Genomic DNA, 17,661 nt, shown 5'->3' on the forward strand with positions numbered 1-17,661 from the left:
AGATTGATCCCCGGAATACCACATACAGGCAACCTTTATAAAAGTGCCTGTGACTCACACTTTGCAAATTAAGCAATAAATCAGTGATCTAATAATGCGACATTTAGCACAGACAGCGTAGTAAATCATAGTCCAACATATGACCCTGGTAATAAGTGGACACAGTTGCATGCTGAGAAAATCCCAAAGACATGATCACAAAAGAAAGTCAAATTGATAAATAAAGTAACACTGATAAATGTATATATGAAAACATCTAATATTCTTTTTTTGTTTTTGCTCGTTTGGGGTTTTCTTATTTGAATTGGTCTCCAAAAGTAGCTGAGCCCTTACAGCGCTTTCGCCTCCTTCAATAAAAACACATGAAGTTTGTGTAGGACTGAGATATGTCTTTATTCTTTGTGCTGCATATCTGAACAGTAGCAATAAACACGAATCATTCTGTGAATTGAAAAGGTCCAAACTATGTGAAGTTTTCCCAACTTTCCATTTTTACTGTTCCCGCACACGTCACAATCAGTTAGGATGCTGATTGATGCAAAAGAGCATTTCATATCAAAAAGCAGCAAATAATCTCTGCTGAGGTGAAACTCAAATTACAAAGAATCTGCACAAATTTTACTGAAATATATAACACAACTGGTCCAGCCACAATCCTAAACTCTCATGAATCAAAAACTGTTATTAAACAGTGAGCTTACTGAGCAAGTATTTACAAAATCACTGTGTAGTTAAATTACAGGCCACTCTGAATCATTACTGCTTTGTCTTCTTTACTGGAGTTTAGGTGCAAAACTTCTTTCAATCTCAATGTAAAAATTGTAAAAAATAACTTTTGAAGATAATTATCAAACATCAAGAGAAAACAGTAAATTATAAAATATTTCTACTACAGTCCAACATGTGATTCATCTTTACACACATGTCAGTGACTGTCATTTTTGTGTATAGTGCAAAATTATTGAGCAAGCAATGTCAGTAAATGATATACTATTATAAATATACATTTTTAAACCTGGGTAATACTTTCCCAGCACCAAGCAGAAAATGATATCTATTTATATTTTAGGGATCGGCTGGTCATCAGGGCCGACATTCAGTTTTTTTCAGATTATCTGTGGTTGTGTCCGATTACTGATCTAATTGGTCACATGCCACAAGTAAAAAGCCTATTAGCGCTCAATGATCCGAGTCTGCAAAGTAACTCATGACTACATTTATCAAATTCTATAAATGAAGTGGATTAGAAGTATAAAGTAGCAGAAAATAGAATTACGCAAGTATCTTAATTACCTCAAAATTGTCCATCACTGGTTATTCTAAATGTTGACGTTAAGATTTTTATTTTTCCTACAAATGTCTATCAGTTCAAAATATCAGGTATTGGTCTCCTTGAATACTAATAATCGGCCCTGAAAAATCAATGTTGGTCAGTCCCTAATATATATGATGTGTGTATTTCAACACATTCATAAAAGAATAACAAACCAAACCAGAAAAAGGACATTATTGTACATGAACAGCAAAAGCAAAACTATTTTTGCCCTTTTGTGCAGTGACAAAGCTGTCAGGTTGTCCAGTGCCATGAGTTGTCCCCTCAGCGATACAGACACATGCTGGTGCTCTGATACAGGTACATATAGGCGTCACAGAAGAGACGTTTCGCCACACCTTCCATCTCTCGAGGCACCTGATTGGCCAGCTCTGCGGGAGACATTTCCAGGTACCTGCCAACCTCGGGGCAGGCTTGAACCTCCGGGATGTTGAAGCCGTCGCTCTCTCCTGAACACAACGCGCAGCTGAGCCAGAGAGCATATGCACAAACAGTACATAAATGAGACAATACATAAAAACAGACCACTCACCTTCTCTGTCTGCCATGCTGTCAAAGAATATCCAGTCTTGGCTGCCTGGTCCGTATTTGATGAAGGACACGTAGTGGCTGGTCTCGATGCAGAGCACAGCAAACAGCTCCAGTTTGTCTCTGGTCAGGGTGTGAGGAACCCCATGACCCATGTAACCTTTGGGAATATCCAGAGGAGTTCGCTGATGGGAGCGGCGTTGAGGATGAGCGTGCACCTGGAGAAAAACATGCAGTATTAGCTGCAACTAAGGACTATTTTCAAATTAATATTCAGAGAATGTTTGCTAATTTTCTAATTAATATACAGTAGGTACTACTTCGTTGTGGCCGAGTTCACGCGTGATTCTTGAGTGAATCACGCGAGAATCACGCACCTTTTTAGTGGAGGATCAATCGTGTTTTCATGAGAGGCGGCAATGTGCCCAAACAACCACCAGGTGTCATCTGTGAGCAGGAGGACGACAACATGCAGCAGCAGGGAGCAGTGACCATGAACGGGAATGGACAAAGTTGCCTGATTTATGTTTCTGTTCGTTGTTGCTTGAATACAAGAATGTAGCTAATAATACCTCACCCACTCCACACCTCATTCCAACTCCTTCCTTCAGCCTGTCGCTACAGGGTCCCTCTAGCAAGGACAAACTTAGTGAGTTGTTGATGATGTTGATGGCGGATGAGATGAATAATTTTTTTCACTATGAAGCCTTTTAAATGTCTTTTAAGGTCTTATTCTTTGTATTTTGTATTTATCTGTGATATTCCCATTTTATGTTTATCTGTTTTCGTTTTGCTTTTATGTTTATTACTGATGTATAGCTCCCCTGGTAGAGCAGCTCCCTCAGTAAGCAGAATCATCCGCTAGTATGAGTTCGAATCTCAGTATAGGCTGTACCTTTAGTTAATGTGTTTTCTTTTCTCATCATCATTATGATCACATATGGCTCCAAGTTTGAGCAAATAAATGAGCAAATGAGCATTAATTCTCCGCCGGGCCGCGGCACCAGCTTTCCTGCTTGTGTACATAAAATACATTAAATTCTGACACCACAACTGTAGCGTACCGAATATCAATAGATGATAACCAGAAAAAAAAAGTTCTATTGATCTGATTCACTGGCTTCATGGACGTCGGAACTATTTTCTGAGAGGGGGAGGGGGGGCGGGGGAAGCACGCACTTTTATCAATGATTAAGGATTTGATTTGAAGTTATTTTATAATGGCGTGCAATTATAAGAGAACTAGATGGATGAACACGGCATCTTTATTGTTAAGAAAATGAAACTTTGATCACTAAATCAAGCCATTTAAGGAACATAACAGCATTATTTGTACCCTTGAATGGAAAAAAGGAAAGTCTGCGCTCCTGACTCAGGGCTTTCATGCATATCCAAAAGTGGACCTTCTCTCAGTTGACCTACGGATGAAGATTTTAAGGAGGGTCGAGACATCGCTTTCATCCATAAGGTCACTGTGAACGTTCATAACGGTCAAATGTGTTAGTCTCTCCTGCGTCATGGTGCGCAGCCAGGTTTTCAGCCTGCGCAAGGCTGAGAAAGAGCGCTCGGATGCCGCGACAGATATTGGCAGGGCCAGGCACAGCTTAATGAGCTTCTCCACCTCCGACAGCATGGAGCGTTTGGGGCTGCAAGGTATGCAGGATGGACACATCCTGGATGGTGCTTACTTCTCGTCACCTACACACATTCCTCAGTATGGGGGAATGCAAATGCAAAGGCATCTGGAACAAGTTCGCTTAACTGGAAAGACCACATCCATCCCCCACACTTTTGAAACGCTTGCTACGCCAGTGCCCCCATCCCCACCCCCGCGTGCTGAGGACAGCAAAGAGGTCTGCAACAAAAACATTGATCACTTGGGCAAAGTCATCAAGCAAGTGATAGCATTAACCCCCCTCCCATCAGCCTCCCTACCCACGGCATTACGCTTTAAAAAAATAAAGAATCTGATATACATTTATCTCTTACATATAATTAATGCATAGATCTATGCTTTGATGTGACATGCAGCCTGCCTGACTACATACAGTAGCCTAGGCATCTGGCATAGGAGTCAGGCTGCATATGGACCTGGTGCGCTCCGAGGCGGAGCGGCGTTTTGATCAGGAAGGACTCCGCATAGCTGTAGGGCGAGAGCAGGCAGTTCTTCAGGCGGCTCAGGGGAAACGAGTGGATGTGGGTTCCTCGGAACTGACCCCCTTTCCACGAGAGCGGCTAAGCCTTGAGCTGGACATACTGAAGAATGTGTGTAGGGGACGAGAAGTAAGCACCATCCAGGATGTGTCCATCCTGCATACCTTGCAGCCCCAAACGCTCCATGCTGTCGGAGGTGGAGAAGCTCATTAAGCTGTGTCTGGCCCTGCCAATATCTGTCGCGGCATCCGAGCGCTCTTTCTCAGCCTTGCGCAGGCTGAAAACCTGGCTGCGCACCATGACGCAGGAGAGACTAACACATTTGACCGTTATGAACGTTCACAGTGACCTTATGATTGAAAGCAATGTCTCGACCCTCCTTAAAATCTTCATCCGTGGGTCAACTGAGAGAAGGTCCACTTTTGGATATGCATGAAAGCCCTGAGTCAGGAGCGCAGACTTTTCTTTTTTTCATTCAAGGGTACAAATAATGCTGTTATGTTCCTTAAAGTTTCATTTTCTTAACAATAAAGATGCCGTGTTCATCCATCTAGTTCTCTTATAACTGCACGCCATTATAAAATAACTTCAAATCAAATCCTTAATCATTGATAAAAGTGTGTGCTTCCCCCGCCCCTCCCAACAAAAATCCCCCCATCTCAGAAAATAGTTCCGACGTCCATGAAGCCGGTGAATCCGATCAATAGAACGTTTTTTTTCTGGTTATCATCTATTGATATTCGGTACGCTACAGTTGTGGTGTCAGAATTTAATGTATTTTATGTACACAAGCAGGAAAGCTGGTGCCGCGGCCGGCGGAGAATTAATGCTCATTTGCTCATTTATTTGCTCAAACTTGGAGCCATATGTGATCATAATGATGATGAGAAAAGAAAACACATTAACTAAAGGTACAGCCTATACTGAGATTCGAACTCATACTAGCGGATGATTCTGCTTATAGCTGCTTGTAGCTGCCCTACCAGGGGAGCTATACATCAGTCATAATGCTCTCATGTGTCTTATTGATCACCGACCCGCTGCCCCAGCTGATGCACATCAGCGTCTGGACATATGTGCTGCTGTCGTGTCTTCAACCTAAAAACTGATCTTTATACATTTTTTCGTTGAGTAAAAATCCTCTCTGAATTATGGAACTGATAAGAATCATTTCTTAAATGCTTATATGGACGTTGAAACTTCTGCAGGCTGTGCGTAATTGTTTCTGCCTCCGCTTATTAGCCGTGGCTGCAGCGAGCGAGCAAAATCACAACCTCAGATGTCTTTAGGGTATCAGATATTATTATAGGCTATTCTTATATTTAAGCAACATCCAGTCAGGCCGTGATATAGGCTCACGGGGGCGGACTGGGACAATAATTCAGGTCGGCAATTTTACCAGTAAACAAATGTTCCTTAAAAAACAACTAATGTAGTTTAGCTCTACTGTAAAACAAAGAAAGCACAAGTGATTATCCAAGGTCACCCAGATAATTGAGGTGTCCCACCGCTGTGAAACAATCAGTCTGAATCAATCTGATACGGTTTAGCAGTCCCCCTCTCCATTCACTCTACCTGTAGCCTAAAACAGCGCCACTCTCCATTGCAGCTACTTTGTGGTCAAATGTGGAATTGTCCCAAAATCGTTTGAGCTGCAATTCAGTACTATGCTTCCACCTAGTGGCTACAGTTGTCACTTACATTTCACGCGTTGCGTGAATCTCGCTCCCTGAGAGTAAAATGGCCACTTTGAAGTAGTACCTACTGTATTACTCAAACATTTAATGTAACTTATTTTTTTATCAATTTCCAGGGTTTCAGCACTACACCCAGCAATCTATGTTCAGAGGGTATGGATGTGATGTCATTGTGTCTCAGTGATGTCATTGTGCCCTTGTGCATTCATATAGTAAAAAAGAATGTAAGAAAGCACTTACAAGTACACTTACACTACAAGCTGCTTTAACATGGACCCTAAGATTCCACTAATAATCAGGATAATAGATCTGTATAAAAATGTCTCATGTAACCACCATATTTGGAGGATCCAATCCAGCCTGACCTGAATTCATTTTTAACCAGATTGAGAGGAGTGGTGAAAATAAGAAAATATTAGAGCCTAATAACATTGTAAACACTCACTCTGATCGTTTCTCTGTGGTTGGAATAAATACACTACTTCTGCGCATGATTCCCTCACATGGGGGTAGCATTAGTTGATGTTGCTTCCAGGAGGGACAGAAACATGTCGGTAGCAAAACAGAGCTGGTCTGTGTCCCATACAACTGTTTTTGTTGGAGATGTGAAAAGATTTAAGGAATGTTGAAGGATGGTCCAAAAGGCTAGAGACAATGAGTCAATCAAATGGGTGTTTTAAAATATGAACAAAGCTGGAAGAGAAGTTTGTGCCGCATAGATTCCTGCTTAATATAAAGAATGGGTCAAATGCAAATATTGTTCCGAGGACACGATGTGGTACCATCTTGAAAACTGTATTAAAGCGAATTAATGGATTAATGAATGAATTGAATTTTCTTTCAAAAACATATTCTTCTTCTTCTTCTGTTCTATTTCTGGCAGATTAGATTCTTCACGATGGCCTGAGCCACTTCAGCTCACTTTATTTAGGGTCCATGTAAACAGTTGAGTTGGAATCTCTAATCAGAATTTTTAAATCAGATTGAAAAAATATTGTCCCTGTAACCATAGCTACAGACAGCACAAGGCTAAAGAGAACCAAAGCTAGGTGACGTGAAACTCTTACAATATTTTTACTCATCTGTCAGGGCAAGATATTGTTTGGAGCGTCTGTGATTTTCATTTCTGCTTTTACTTTTTAAGACATTTGTTTCCTCACTCCCTGTAACACAGCTTTAATAGCAGGCACAGCTTGTGAAGTGCTGATGAGGTGGGAGGTTTCACGAGGAAAAGTGACATCAATCCATACCCTCTATACTCAAAAAGCCTTTTATGAATGCTAAGGGCAGACAAAATGACTCATGTCCACACAATAACACAAACGGCACCTGAGATGAACACGTTTCGCAGAACACTTTGAATCCCGTCTGGCTGAAAAGAGGATCTTTAAAACAGACTGTGCACTCTTCCTTCGCCAAGTTTCCACACAGCATGCACTGCTGAGGACCTGAAACACACAATACACGTTGTGTTTACTGTGTCCGTTTGTTAAATCATGTTAGTCCATGTGTGTTACATGTGTTTATCTTACAGTACCTTCAGAGAGGAGGTCAGTGATGTCCAGCTCCAGAGAGGGAATGATCTTATCAAACATCTTGAATTTCTTTCCAAAACGAGGCATCTGGAGGATGAGGCAGGATGGCACCTGCAGTTATGAGACAGTGAAAATAAAAAGATCAGACAGAATGCAAAGAAACAAACTCAATCCATGAAGGGAGAAGTTCTGCTGAGAAAACTGTCCGACAGAGCCATCTACTGGACAATCAGAGCCGAGAGAATCAACCAATGAAAAGGAAAACATCAGATGAACACATTTCCTGAGCAAAAGGATGAAGAAAACAAGTTTTGTATTAATTACAGACCTGTGTCAACTGACATAGCCATCAGATACAAGAATGTTGGCACAGAAACAAATCGTTGATTATTTGACTAGGTGATCCATAGAGAGTCAATTTGAAATTCATAAGTAAAGGTTTTAAGTGTTAAAAGCTAATGGCAAAAATGTGCTTGTTACATTTAAAAATGCTAAGATAAAGTTGTTTAACTTAAATATAATTACAATTCATCATAGTATTCTTATCTGGAAACACTTTTGAAGGGGTGTGCATAAAACTGACATGACACCTGACATGAACATGTAGGAGAATGTTTATTATTGTTGTCGTTAAGGGTCGTTTAGTCAATTATGTTACCTTAAATGCAAAGTTGACATTGTTTGAGATGTCTTGGTCATGGCAACTTCACATTAACCATTTTAATCACAAGTTCAGGTTCGATTCAAGAAAAATATTCAAGACAAATTTATAATGGTCTCATGACAGCCAATGTCAAAACTGACCACACATGACAGGTTAATGTAATGTTAACATATGAACTAAATATTTTAAGTTTGATAATAAGTACTGCTATGACATACATTCTAATTTATTGACTTTCAGTTTAACCTGTTAAAGCAAAATTATGCAGAAATTGGCATTTTGTGCGTTTTGGCGCCCCCCCACAGTTTCTAAGTGCAACACTGCCTTCACGAATACAAATCACAGGTCCGTAACAGTTTGTCAGATGTTATGTAGGAGCTAATGCAAACAAAACTACATCATAATAATGTTAACTTGTATCTTGAAGTAAACATGTAACGCTGTGATCTTACCCTCTCACTGAAGTTGCACAATGTAGAAACAAGTGACCATTCACCCTATTACAAGACACTACACTCAGAATGATTTGTAGCTGATAGTTTAACGTTAAAAAGTTACATAATGTCACATAACAAAATCACAAAAATGTGTACATTTCTTGTAGAGCATCATGCTAATGTTAATCATTAGCAGATAACACAAATGTGGTTATTTATCATTACAGTCAATGTGTTCTCACCTCTGCAAGCTTGAGTGCTGAACTGTGGAACGAATGTTCCAGCAGCTGCTGAATTGTCGGTAGCACCAGGCTGTGGTTCTGGTCCAAGAAGATCTGATAGCAGTAACTCTCCTGCACTTTACCAGCTGCTGAGCTGAAAGGGAGAGTGAGAGAAATTATTGTAACTTTCTTCAAAGGTTTATTGTATTCAAGCAATGTAGTGGGAAATAGTATTAAGACATACAGTTTGAGTAGAGGTTCCAGTGCGAGAATGTGGTGCATGATGACAGTGAGGAACTCTTCTGGATCTGAAAGACAACAGCCATATAAGTGTCACTAGATCAAAACACGAATCAACGGCTTTAAGGCTTCCAGATGAAACTGACCCTTCTCATCTGTGGTGAACGAGTGACTGTAGCCGTGTTTCTGCAGCTGCTGCCGGAGCTTCATGATGTGTCGGCCTTTCACAAAGCCCTCCCTGTAAGAAACATGACATTTAGAATATTTAGACATTATTAAATTACCACAAAATAATCAACTGTCTTGCAAAATGCGTAAAAGCACACACCTGCGGAGAGGGTTAACAATGTCATGGAGCAGTGTGTTCTGAATTGGGGCGTCTTGGGGTTCTGTTGATTTAAACAGCATGGAGTCCAACACAGAGGAGCAGGAGAACAAGCTGAAAGCACAGACAGAAATAAGTGTTTCATTTGGTTCCTACACTTCGAGCAGCCAGTTTCAATTTCTTTCAGTATGGGATAAAAAATATACATGCAGAGATTTGAAACAAGCCTAAGTACAGTAAACAATACTGTACATGAGGACCATTTTCAAAGCTCACAGTGCATTCATTTCTGGGATTTTCAGCATTTTAAAATGTATATTTAACGATCAAATCTAATTCAGAAGGTTAAAAGTATGTCATTTGGTGTCACATGTTCATCACCCTGACCTGAAGAGGGCAGCGTCCATGTAGCAGGAGTTGCAGTGGCCTTGGATCCCCCTCATTCGTCCAATCAAAATGTGTTTAACCTGCTCCGCGCTGATAGGAGGAACAGTCTCCAGCTTCCCTGTGCTGCGCTCTGCCTCCCTCTCTAAAGTAACACATACATACATCATTATGTATGTAAAATAAAACCTTAACACATTACACAATGAGATGTCCATCTGGGGATGATCGCTGATGCAGTGTTGCCCCCTGCTGCTCAACCAACTGGACCAGCTGGAAAATGCAGCATTAAGCTTGGAGTAGCATGATCATTCTGTACACTTGGATGTTATAGAAACAGGTGACCAAATTAAATGCACATTACTTAAGTAAACCTTTGGATTTCTCTGGGTTAAAAATGAATTCAACATTTGGGATAATGTAAGTACACAACTCAACAAAATATAGAAGAAGGTCTTGCTGTTTTTAAACATTTTAATGCAGAAATCTTAGATACTGTATCTTTATTATATTTTTTATTTAGCTGACATGTTTTGTTTTTTTAGAACATATCATATTAAAATGTCAAAATATAACTATTATAACTATTATTATTATTATTACTCAGAATTATTCGTCTGTGCTGCCTGTAGCAAAACTGTGCCCACCAGGCAGCAATGGCTGCAAAATTACAATGAATTAACTCAAGACTAAACAGACAGGAGTGGATCAAGCTTGTTTCCTGACCTGCGTCTTCCACTACTGGCATCCTCTCGTCGTGATTGGCTGATGTGCGCTGAAATCGTGAGTCGGGACGGCAGGAGCTAAGCTTCACAAACAGAGCTCTCTTGTTTGCACATTTGAAAAAACGCGCACCTTTGAAGGTACCATCACTCACTCCGATTTCCTCATCCTGCAGACAGATATACACAGAAGAGTAAAGTCACTACATTCAAGATTAAATTAAAGCAAAAGAATAACATTGAAAAGCAACAATTTACAATTAAAACTACTTTTCACTATGAACTTCAAAAGAAAGTGAACCTAAAGCACATTTTTTTCAATACAGGCAATATAGGCTCCCATAGTTGTATATGACATATTTTAATTAAACTTTAAGCTGTACAGAAACCTGTCAGTACAAATATTACCAGCTCCAGTCCAGCCATGACTTCCTGTCGCCCAGGGAGAGTGCCAATCCAGCGGATGGTTCCATACGAATTGCCTGCAGCCACGGTCACCTCTACAGCAGAGTCCAAAGTCAGATCCGTGTACAGATCATCAGTGTTTGGTTTCTCCAGGGGAGTATCAACTTCCATGCTCACTGGCCCTACAGCGAAGAATATATTTGTGTCAGATTTATTATAAATGTGGGAAATAGCTTCACACTACATTATGGAAAGAGCTGCTCAAACCTGCAGGCACCTCCCCTTTAGCAACTGCATGTAGTGGAACTTCAATTTCGCCTCCCCTCTTTCCATTCTCATCTCTGTCCTGAAAACAGCAACAAAGAATTAATGTTCAATAACCTGATAGCTTTACAATGAACGAGGTATTTTTCAAATTTTACTTATGCCTCAAAGCTGGAACTCCAGGATGAGAGAGAGTAGGGATGGGCAATATGGCGCTAAAATAATATTGTAATATTATCAGGCTACATAGTGATACACAATATACATTTTGATATTTTGAAATCTCTTCATAAGCACATGCATGGGTCATTCCATGCCAACTCACCCAGAAATTAGAAAAAATGTGCAGTTCATGTCCTGTTTTTTTGTTTTTGTATAAACCTCCAGCAAACATGTTTTTTTAATCAATAAATAAATTGCTATATAAAAATGTTAATTAGGTTTTGTTATATTTTTAAAATATTTGTAACTATATGTTAAACATGGTTTAATGAAGGCAGCTGACGTTCCTTTCCCTTGTGTCTGGCCCCCGAGTGGCACAGTTATGTGCCTTGATGCAGCCCAGGCAGTGACAAGAAGAAATCAGCCGTGGCTAGAAGAGGTTGTTTTAACCAGGATGGTTGCAATTCAATTAATTTACATTTGAACATTTTTAAGATTTTTTACATTAATAACAATAATATAGAGAAAACAAGTTTTTTATATTAAAAAACAAAACAAAACAAAACACAATTTAAAAGGAGCAAAACACCATATAAAACTATTTAACTCTACTGAGATCATTTCTGTCACTATTGTTTTTCTTTCAGATATTTTTGGACCGGTGAAATAATAAAACATTACTTACTGTGGAGATCCGAACGATATTGTCCCACAGTTCCACCACCATTCCATGGCGACATTTATCATTGGTGAAATAAGTGACTCTGTCCCCTGGGGCTAGCTCCTGTGTGTCCAGCTGTGGGGAGGGCTCAGGGATGGAGGGTGACAAGGAGCTGGGAACCACAGGCCTGAGTCTGGAGAACGGGGTGAAAATGTCACAATCTTTTGGACGGGAGGAGTAGATGGTTTTATATCGATGGGACCCGTCAGTACTCCCCTTCTCCTTGTCTTCTCCCTGGGGGGGACACAAGCATTGCAGCAGCCCTGAATTAATGTCACTTACCCTCTCAATTCAATGTGTTTGTAAATGAATCTGTACATTTTTTACTGTTAATTATAAATAAGTATATACCTTAAGGTTCAGTTCATTCAAATTTGACATTTGGTTACTCAAGATGAGAACTTAAAACCAATCAAATATTAATGTCAGTATTCTAAAGTGCTTTTCGAAACTGTGCTTAGTCCCAGGTCTAAGACAACCGTTAGCCCCGGGCTAAGACTGAGTTCACACTGGCTCTTTCAAAAGTGGGCTAGGCCGACTTTAGCTCAGGGCTTGCTGGCCCTGCTCCAGAGCAGGGTTAGCCCCAACTTTGTGTGGTTATCCCCAGGAAATCAACTAAGCCTGGGCAATCTTTTAGCTCTGGGTTTAGGTGAACCATTGTCCTGACATTGATTTTAGGTCACCTGATGTTGCGACCTAAATCCAACAAAATATCAACTTCTAATGACGTTGGTGGCCAGCTGGGATGTGGTGTTGAATTATGTTTTTAAAATATAGTGTTTTCTTGATGCACTGTAGAAAAGTAGTTTTCTACCTAAGGAATAGTCCCTGTGAAATTTTGACAAAGTCTTCTGTAAGTCATCCTCAATAACACAGACGTTTCAGACAGCTTCTCCAAAGAGAATTTGCTCTTGAATGTTTTAAAAGGTAATTTTTCTGTGATGTGAGCACCACAAATAATGTAGGTAGAAAAGTAGTTCCAATGTAAAGTGACCACAGCCACACAGTCTCTGTGGATTATACATTACTAGTTACACAGATAAGTGCTGAGTGTTTGTGCAAGATGATGCACTGTGCCACATTCGGCAGATTTTTGCTGGCAAGAGTGGGGGGCTGGGAGTGCAAGCAAAATGGAGAGACATTTGTACAGTTGTATATTCTACCAACAATAATCCTGTTTAAGTCCCACCTGCAGTTCAATGCCAAAGAGTATTTCTGATAAGGGGCAGGACAATGTTGGCTCTGTCAGTCTCCCAATGAAGCGGATGATGCCTCTAAGCCACTGGCCTCCTTCATCCACGGTCACTGGAGTACCCTCAGTGAGTCCCAGTGCTGTTCGAAGGGCATTTTTGTCTTTGAACCACTTCAGCCTCTCTGCGTCCTCAGGCACGGCCTGCAGCAGCTCGGCTTCCTCTACACTCAGCTTCTCCATGCAACTCACCTCTATCTTATAATCTAATAAGGAAGGGCCGATGAAGAAGACAGGCAACCTTTTGTTGGAGTGACTCAGTTCTGATCTGTACTTGTATTCCCTGATATAACATATGCGGCCAGCACTGATGTGTCCTGGGTATTCAGGTTTAGTTGTTAGGATGAAGTACAGGTAGTCTGTTGACGTCATGTTGCTGAGGCCAAGAGACACAGCAGGATACTGTAAAACACACACACACACACACACACACACACACACACACAAATAACTCGTATACGAAGTTCACAGGAGTTACTACAATAACATTAACACTATTATCAATTTTGTAAACAACCGTTAAGCTAGCTCGCTAACTAGCTACAACACTGAACACACGAACGTTACAACTTCAGACAGAAATCACATCAAACTCAAATGTAACGTCAATGGAACAGTTTTAATATTGACTAATTTAGATTGTTTTCCTTACTACATCAAGCATTTGTGACAAAGTTAGCGCTACCTTCACTTCTTAAGCAACTTTAAAGTTTGCTTTCTGTCGTTCTGGTTTGCGTCCAAACAGCCACAGCAGCCTAAAGTTTCACTTCCCCTTTCATTTCATTTCTGAGCAGCGTCATCAGCAGGTCTCACCCTCCTCTGACGAACCTGACAGTCAGTAAAACACGTACGAATCTTACTGGCAATAATGTAGGTCTTATTCTTCGAATGAGGTCATGAATGTTATGAAGTGTGAGCAGGAATAGATTGTAACGCTGTTGTTTTCAAATTAGTTGACAGCCAGCAAGTCATTCGAGAGCGGCGCGAAATGGGCCCTCAGTACAGTCTTACAGGCAACCAAGCAACAGATTTAATCACGTGGTACTGTCTGAAGTAATAATCTGGAAGATTTTCAGGTAAATAACTATGTGTTAAGACACTATCTATAACCCTAATATGTCAAAGCCGAACAAACAAAGAAGAGACCGATCTGACGTCACACAGGCGACACTGGATCTCTGGGAAGCAGTGAGGTCCAAAAATACACCTGCAATTGCTGCTTCTGGAAATCTTTGAATTGAATTTGTATCGTTTGAACAAGTGATTATCTCCCTTACTGTTACTACCTACCTTACTGCCTTTGCAGCTTCATTCTGCGTGGTTATCATTGTCTGCCAGATTCATTATGTTGTATACTGTTTACAGCCTTGATAATGGAGTAATCAGCTCTTTCAAATGTAAGAGGTCACTTCACCCAAATTGCAGATACATATTTATGCTTTCTCACTTGCCCCGTGGTGGTATCTATGCATGCATGCAAATAGCTATAGTTTCATGTGCTGGGGCTCTGAGATATATTTTTTTCTGTGATTTCTGCATCACCTTAACATATAGAAGAGGTGAATTAATGTTTTAGTGTTACAAATTACACAACCCAATTTATCTCACAACTTATCTTCTTGAGGAGAGTTGCCCAAATTACTCTGTATGGTCTAGAATGAAATGAGAACAGTTTTTCAGTGGAACTAAAAAAGAACTTTCTGAAAAAGAGGCAGTCCTTATGAAAACTGCTGAAAGCAAGGTATGTATTCAGAAAGGCACTTGACTACTACTATTACTACTTCGTATTCATTCAGGCTGTCAGGAGCAAACAATTTCAGAGATTTTAGTTGATAATGAATAAATTACCAAAGCCCAGCAACTGAGGGTTTTGAACTTGTACAGTATATTTAGACAGCGACTGCACTGCAAGGTGAATTTTGTGAAGACAACACTAAAAAGTAATTGGCAACCTTCTGCAAGTGGATTAAAATGGCAATTTGAAAAAAAGTAAAATAAAAACTCATTTCAATAAAAACATTTCATATAAAATGACCTGCTATGAATTCAGTTACTGCGTAACAGCAGCTGAATAAACAAACAAACAATAAAAGATTGTTTAAGAATTTGTAAATTGTGGTGACATTAAATCTGTTTTTTTGTATGTTTAAATGTTAATTATTATGGTTTATTCCATAAAATTACATTTATTATTGGTTGTGAATGCAGGAGGCAGTAACTACAATCGAACACTTTGAGTCTCCATAACATCCTGCCGATTTCTACAACACACGACATTTTACTTTCATGAGATTCCAGCCTGTAAGACAAAGAAGAGGGACGAAAGACCCAGAAGGACACAGAGACCTCGTTCTGTGATTGGGCAATATACGACACATCATCCGCAAGCGCCTGTTATGGTCGCTATTTTATGACGTCACGTTTCAGTCGTAAACATGGAGGAGAGAGAAGCGCTGAAGAGGCAAATTGAACTTCTACAAAGTAAATCTCATTTGTTTTACGTTGACAGATGCCAGGCGGGTTAGAAAACAGTTTTTTATTGTTGCGGCTATTAAATTTGGAGCTGTCGTGAGGATATCCGGTTCCGCGTTTTTAAGTACTTTAAAAAACGAACGTTAACCGTTAGCTTTGCCCCAAGCTCAAATTTTCCACACATCCAGATGTTGGTGCTTTTTTAACGTTACATTACATAATATATTGTATGTGGTAACACGTAGCGTAAGTTAACGTTGTACACTTAATATACAATTTTATCTAGAAGTAAATAACTAGTTATTTAGCTATTAATGCTGTCAACAGGTTAATAGTTAAAGCCCTGTTTAACTCTCGAGTTCGCTGTCATAACAACGCAGCAGATAGCGTGTACTAGCTAGCTTAGCTGTTCAACAGTAAGGTATGAAGGTAAGTGGTCGGTTAACCCAACGTATTGCATTTGGCAGTATTTAATCATATGCTATGTCGAGGACACAGTACTGGTGAGTGACAAGCTAAAAGGGAATAACCAGGTAAGAGGTTGGTCCACCTCGATCCGCCAGAGCAGCTTCAATACTCCCTAGATTTTACGTTAGTTACCTCACGAACAACATTCTTCCGGAAGATATGGCTCTATATCATAACGATGATGATGATGATGGTGTCGATGCAGTCTCACAGGTCTTACACACAGTAACGTGTGGGGGGACTGCTTGCAGACAGTAGTCAGCAGTGTTGGGCAAGTTTCAAAATGCAATATCTTACATATTACTAGCTACCTTCATTTTAAAGAAATATGTTACCTTACAATATTACTGTCTGCATAGAGTAATATACCTATAAATAACCTATATAGAACAATTAAATAGCCTAGATCTTTTTTGATAAAATGCCCTTGGACACAGGGACGAGCAGGCGGACAAAGGATCAGAGTCTGATATATTATGAGATAGGAATGAATATTTTGAATTAAACAACAATAAATGCTTCACTTCAGTCGGTACCGCAGACTGTAACACGTTACATGAAATAATTGTAGTAATACATAACTGAAATATTATTACTTACACGTTATATTACTCTGTTACCGCTAAAAGAAATATAATAATGTAATGCTTTCGTGATGCGTTACCCCCAACACTGAATCAAACACTGACTGTTTAATACAAACAAGCACAGCAGGAATCAAAACCTTAACGAATACAAAAAAGTAGAGACGTACAGCACGCTGCAGGTAAAACTATACATTTTGTTTAAAAAGCCAACAGCAGATTAAAAGTAAGAAAGTAAATCTTAATTTATATATGACAATGTTACAATGTTCAACAACAATATAGAATAAAATCAATGCACAAGAGAAATGATATATAACGGCCACGCAAACACAGAGCATATACAATACAAAAGCACATACAAAGACAGCAAAAATACACACACTCAAATGAAACAGAAGTCCATAATCACACAGAGCAAGCCTCAAAGTCATAGAAAAGCCGGTTTAAAAACCTAAATGTCTTTAAAAAGAGTTGACGGACTAAGCTGATCTGATGAGAGGGGGAAGATTGTGCTGCCCGGACAGCAACAGAGCAGTCGCCTTAGGTCGGGTGACCTAAGAGGCTGGTCAGTAGTGTAAGAGGTCAGTACACTGGTGCTAAGGCATGTAGTGCCTTTTGAATAACTAAAATAATCTTAAAATCCGTTCTGAACATGTCTGGCAACCAGTGCTGTGAGGAAAATCAGTTGGATCTCTGACTAGTCCTAGTTAAGAGCCCAGCTGCTGCATTTTGAACAAGCTGAAGCTGTGCCAGGTCAGTTTGATTAAGGCAAGAAAAATGGGAATTTCAGAAATCAAGTTGAGTCAAACTGAGAGAAATGTTCTGGTTATTTCAGTATTTCTCAGTTGAAAGAAACATGATTGAAGCAGTTTATAGACATGGTGTTTGAACTTCAGTTTGGGTTCAAATAAAACAAACTCTGTCTTTCATTGCCACCTCAAAGGAGATAAAACCTCTGACCTGATGGAAGCAAATTAACTTGCTGTTTAGACGTTGCTGTGGGTTTAGTTTTCGTCAGGGTGGTGGTTTTACCTCCTTACAGCACGGAGGTTGAGTTATGCTTAGTGCGAGGTGCCAAGCACAAGATTTCTTT

General features: G+C 39.9%; 2 protein-coding genes across 3 annotated transcripts in view; one reads left to right on the forward strand and one right to left on the reverse strand.

Moving 5' to 3' along the window:
- Positions 1-353: 353 nt before the first annotated feature.
- On the reverse strand, positions 354-14,020 carry cyldl (cylindromatosis (turban tumor syndrome), like). Of its 2 annotated transcripts, none has more exons than XM_084355824.1 (15): positions 13,902-14,020; positions 12,982-13,443; positions 11,757-12,026; positions 10,913-10,991; positions 10,649-10,827; positions 10,245-10,410; positions 9,522-9,663; positions 9,138-9,248; positions 8,956-9,047; positions 8,814-8,877; positions 8,591-8,723; positions 7,250-7,358; positions 7,042-7,160; positions 1,866-2,079; positions 354-1,782 (listed from the first exon to the last, which is right to left on the reverse strand). In XM_084355824.1, the coding sequence occupies exons 2-15, from the start codon at positions 13,411-13,413 to the stop codon at positions 1,598-1,600; spliced, it is 2,295 nt and encodes a 764-aa protein (XP_084211950.1). In that variant the 5' UTR covers positions 13,414-13,443; positions 13,902-14,020; the 3' UTR covers positions 354-1,597. The 2 variants fall into 2 exon arrangements, with proteins under 2 accessions (XP_084211950.1, XP_084211949.1); XM_084355823.1 differs by having other exon boundaries at positions 13,727-14,019.
- A 1,392-nt stretch (positions 14,021-15,412) lies between these two features.
- zc3h3 (zinc finger CCCH-type containing 3) overlaps positions 15,413-17,661 on the forward strand; it is a 64,177-nt gene continuing 61,928 nt past the window's right edge. The window contains exon 1 of the mRNA XM_084356185.1: positions 15,413-15,522. Coding sequence (XP_084212311.1) covers positions 15,477-15,522 — 46 coding nt within the window. The 5' untranslated portion in view covers positions 15,413-15,476. The remainder of the gene's footprint in view (positions 15,523-17,661) is intronic.

Source organism: Pagrus pagrus (genome assembly GCF_965226575.1).
Source record: "Pagrus pagrus genome assembly, chromosome: 6".
In the NCBI taxonomy this organism is placed as follows: Eukaryota; Metazoa; Chordata; class Actinopteri; order Spariformes; family Sparidae; genus Pagrus; species Pagrus pagrus.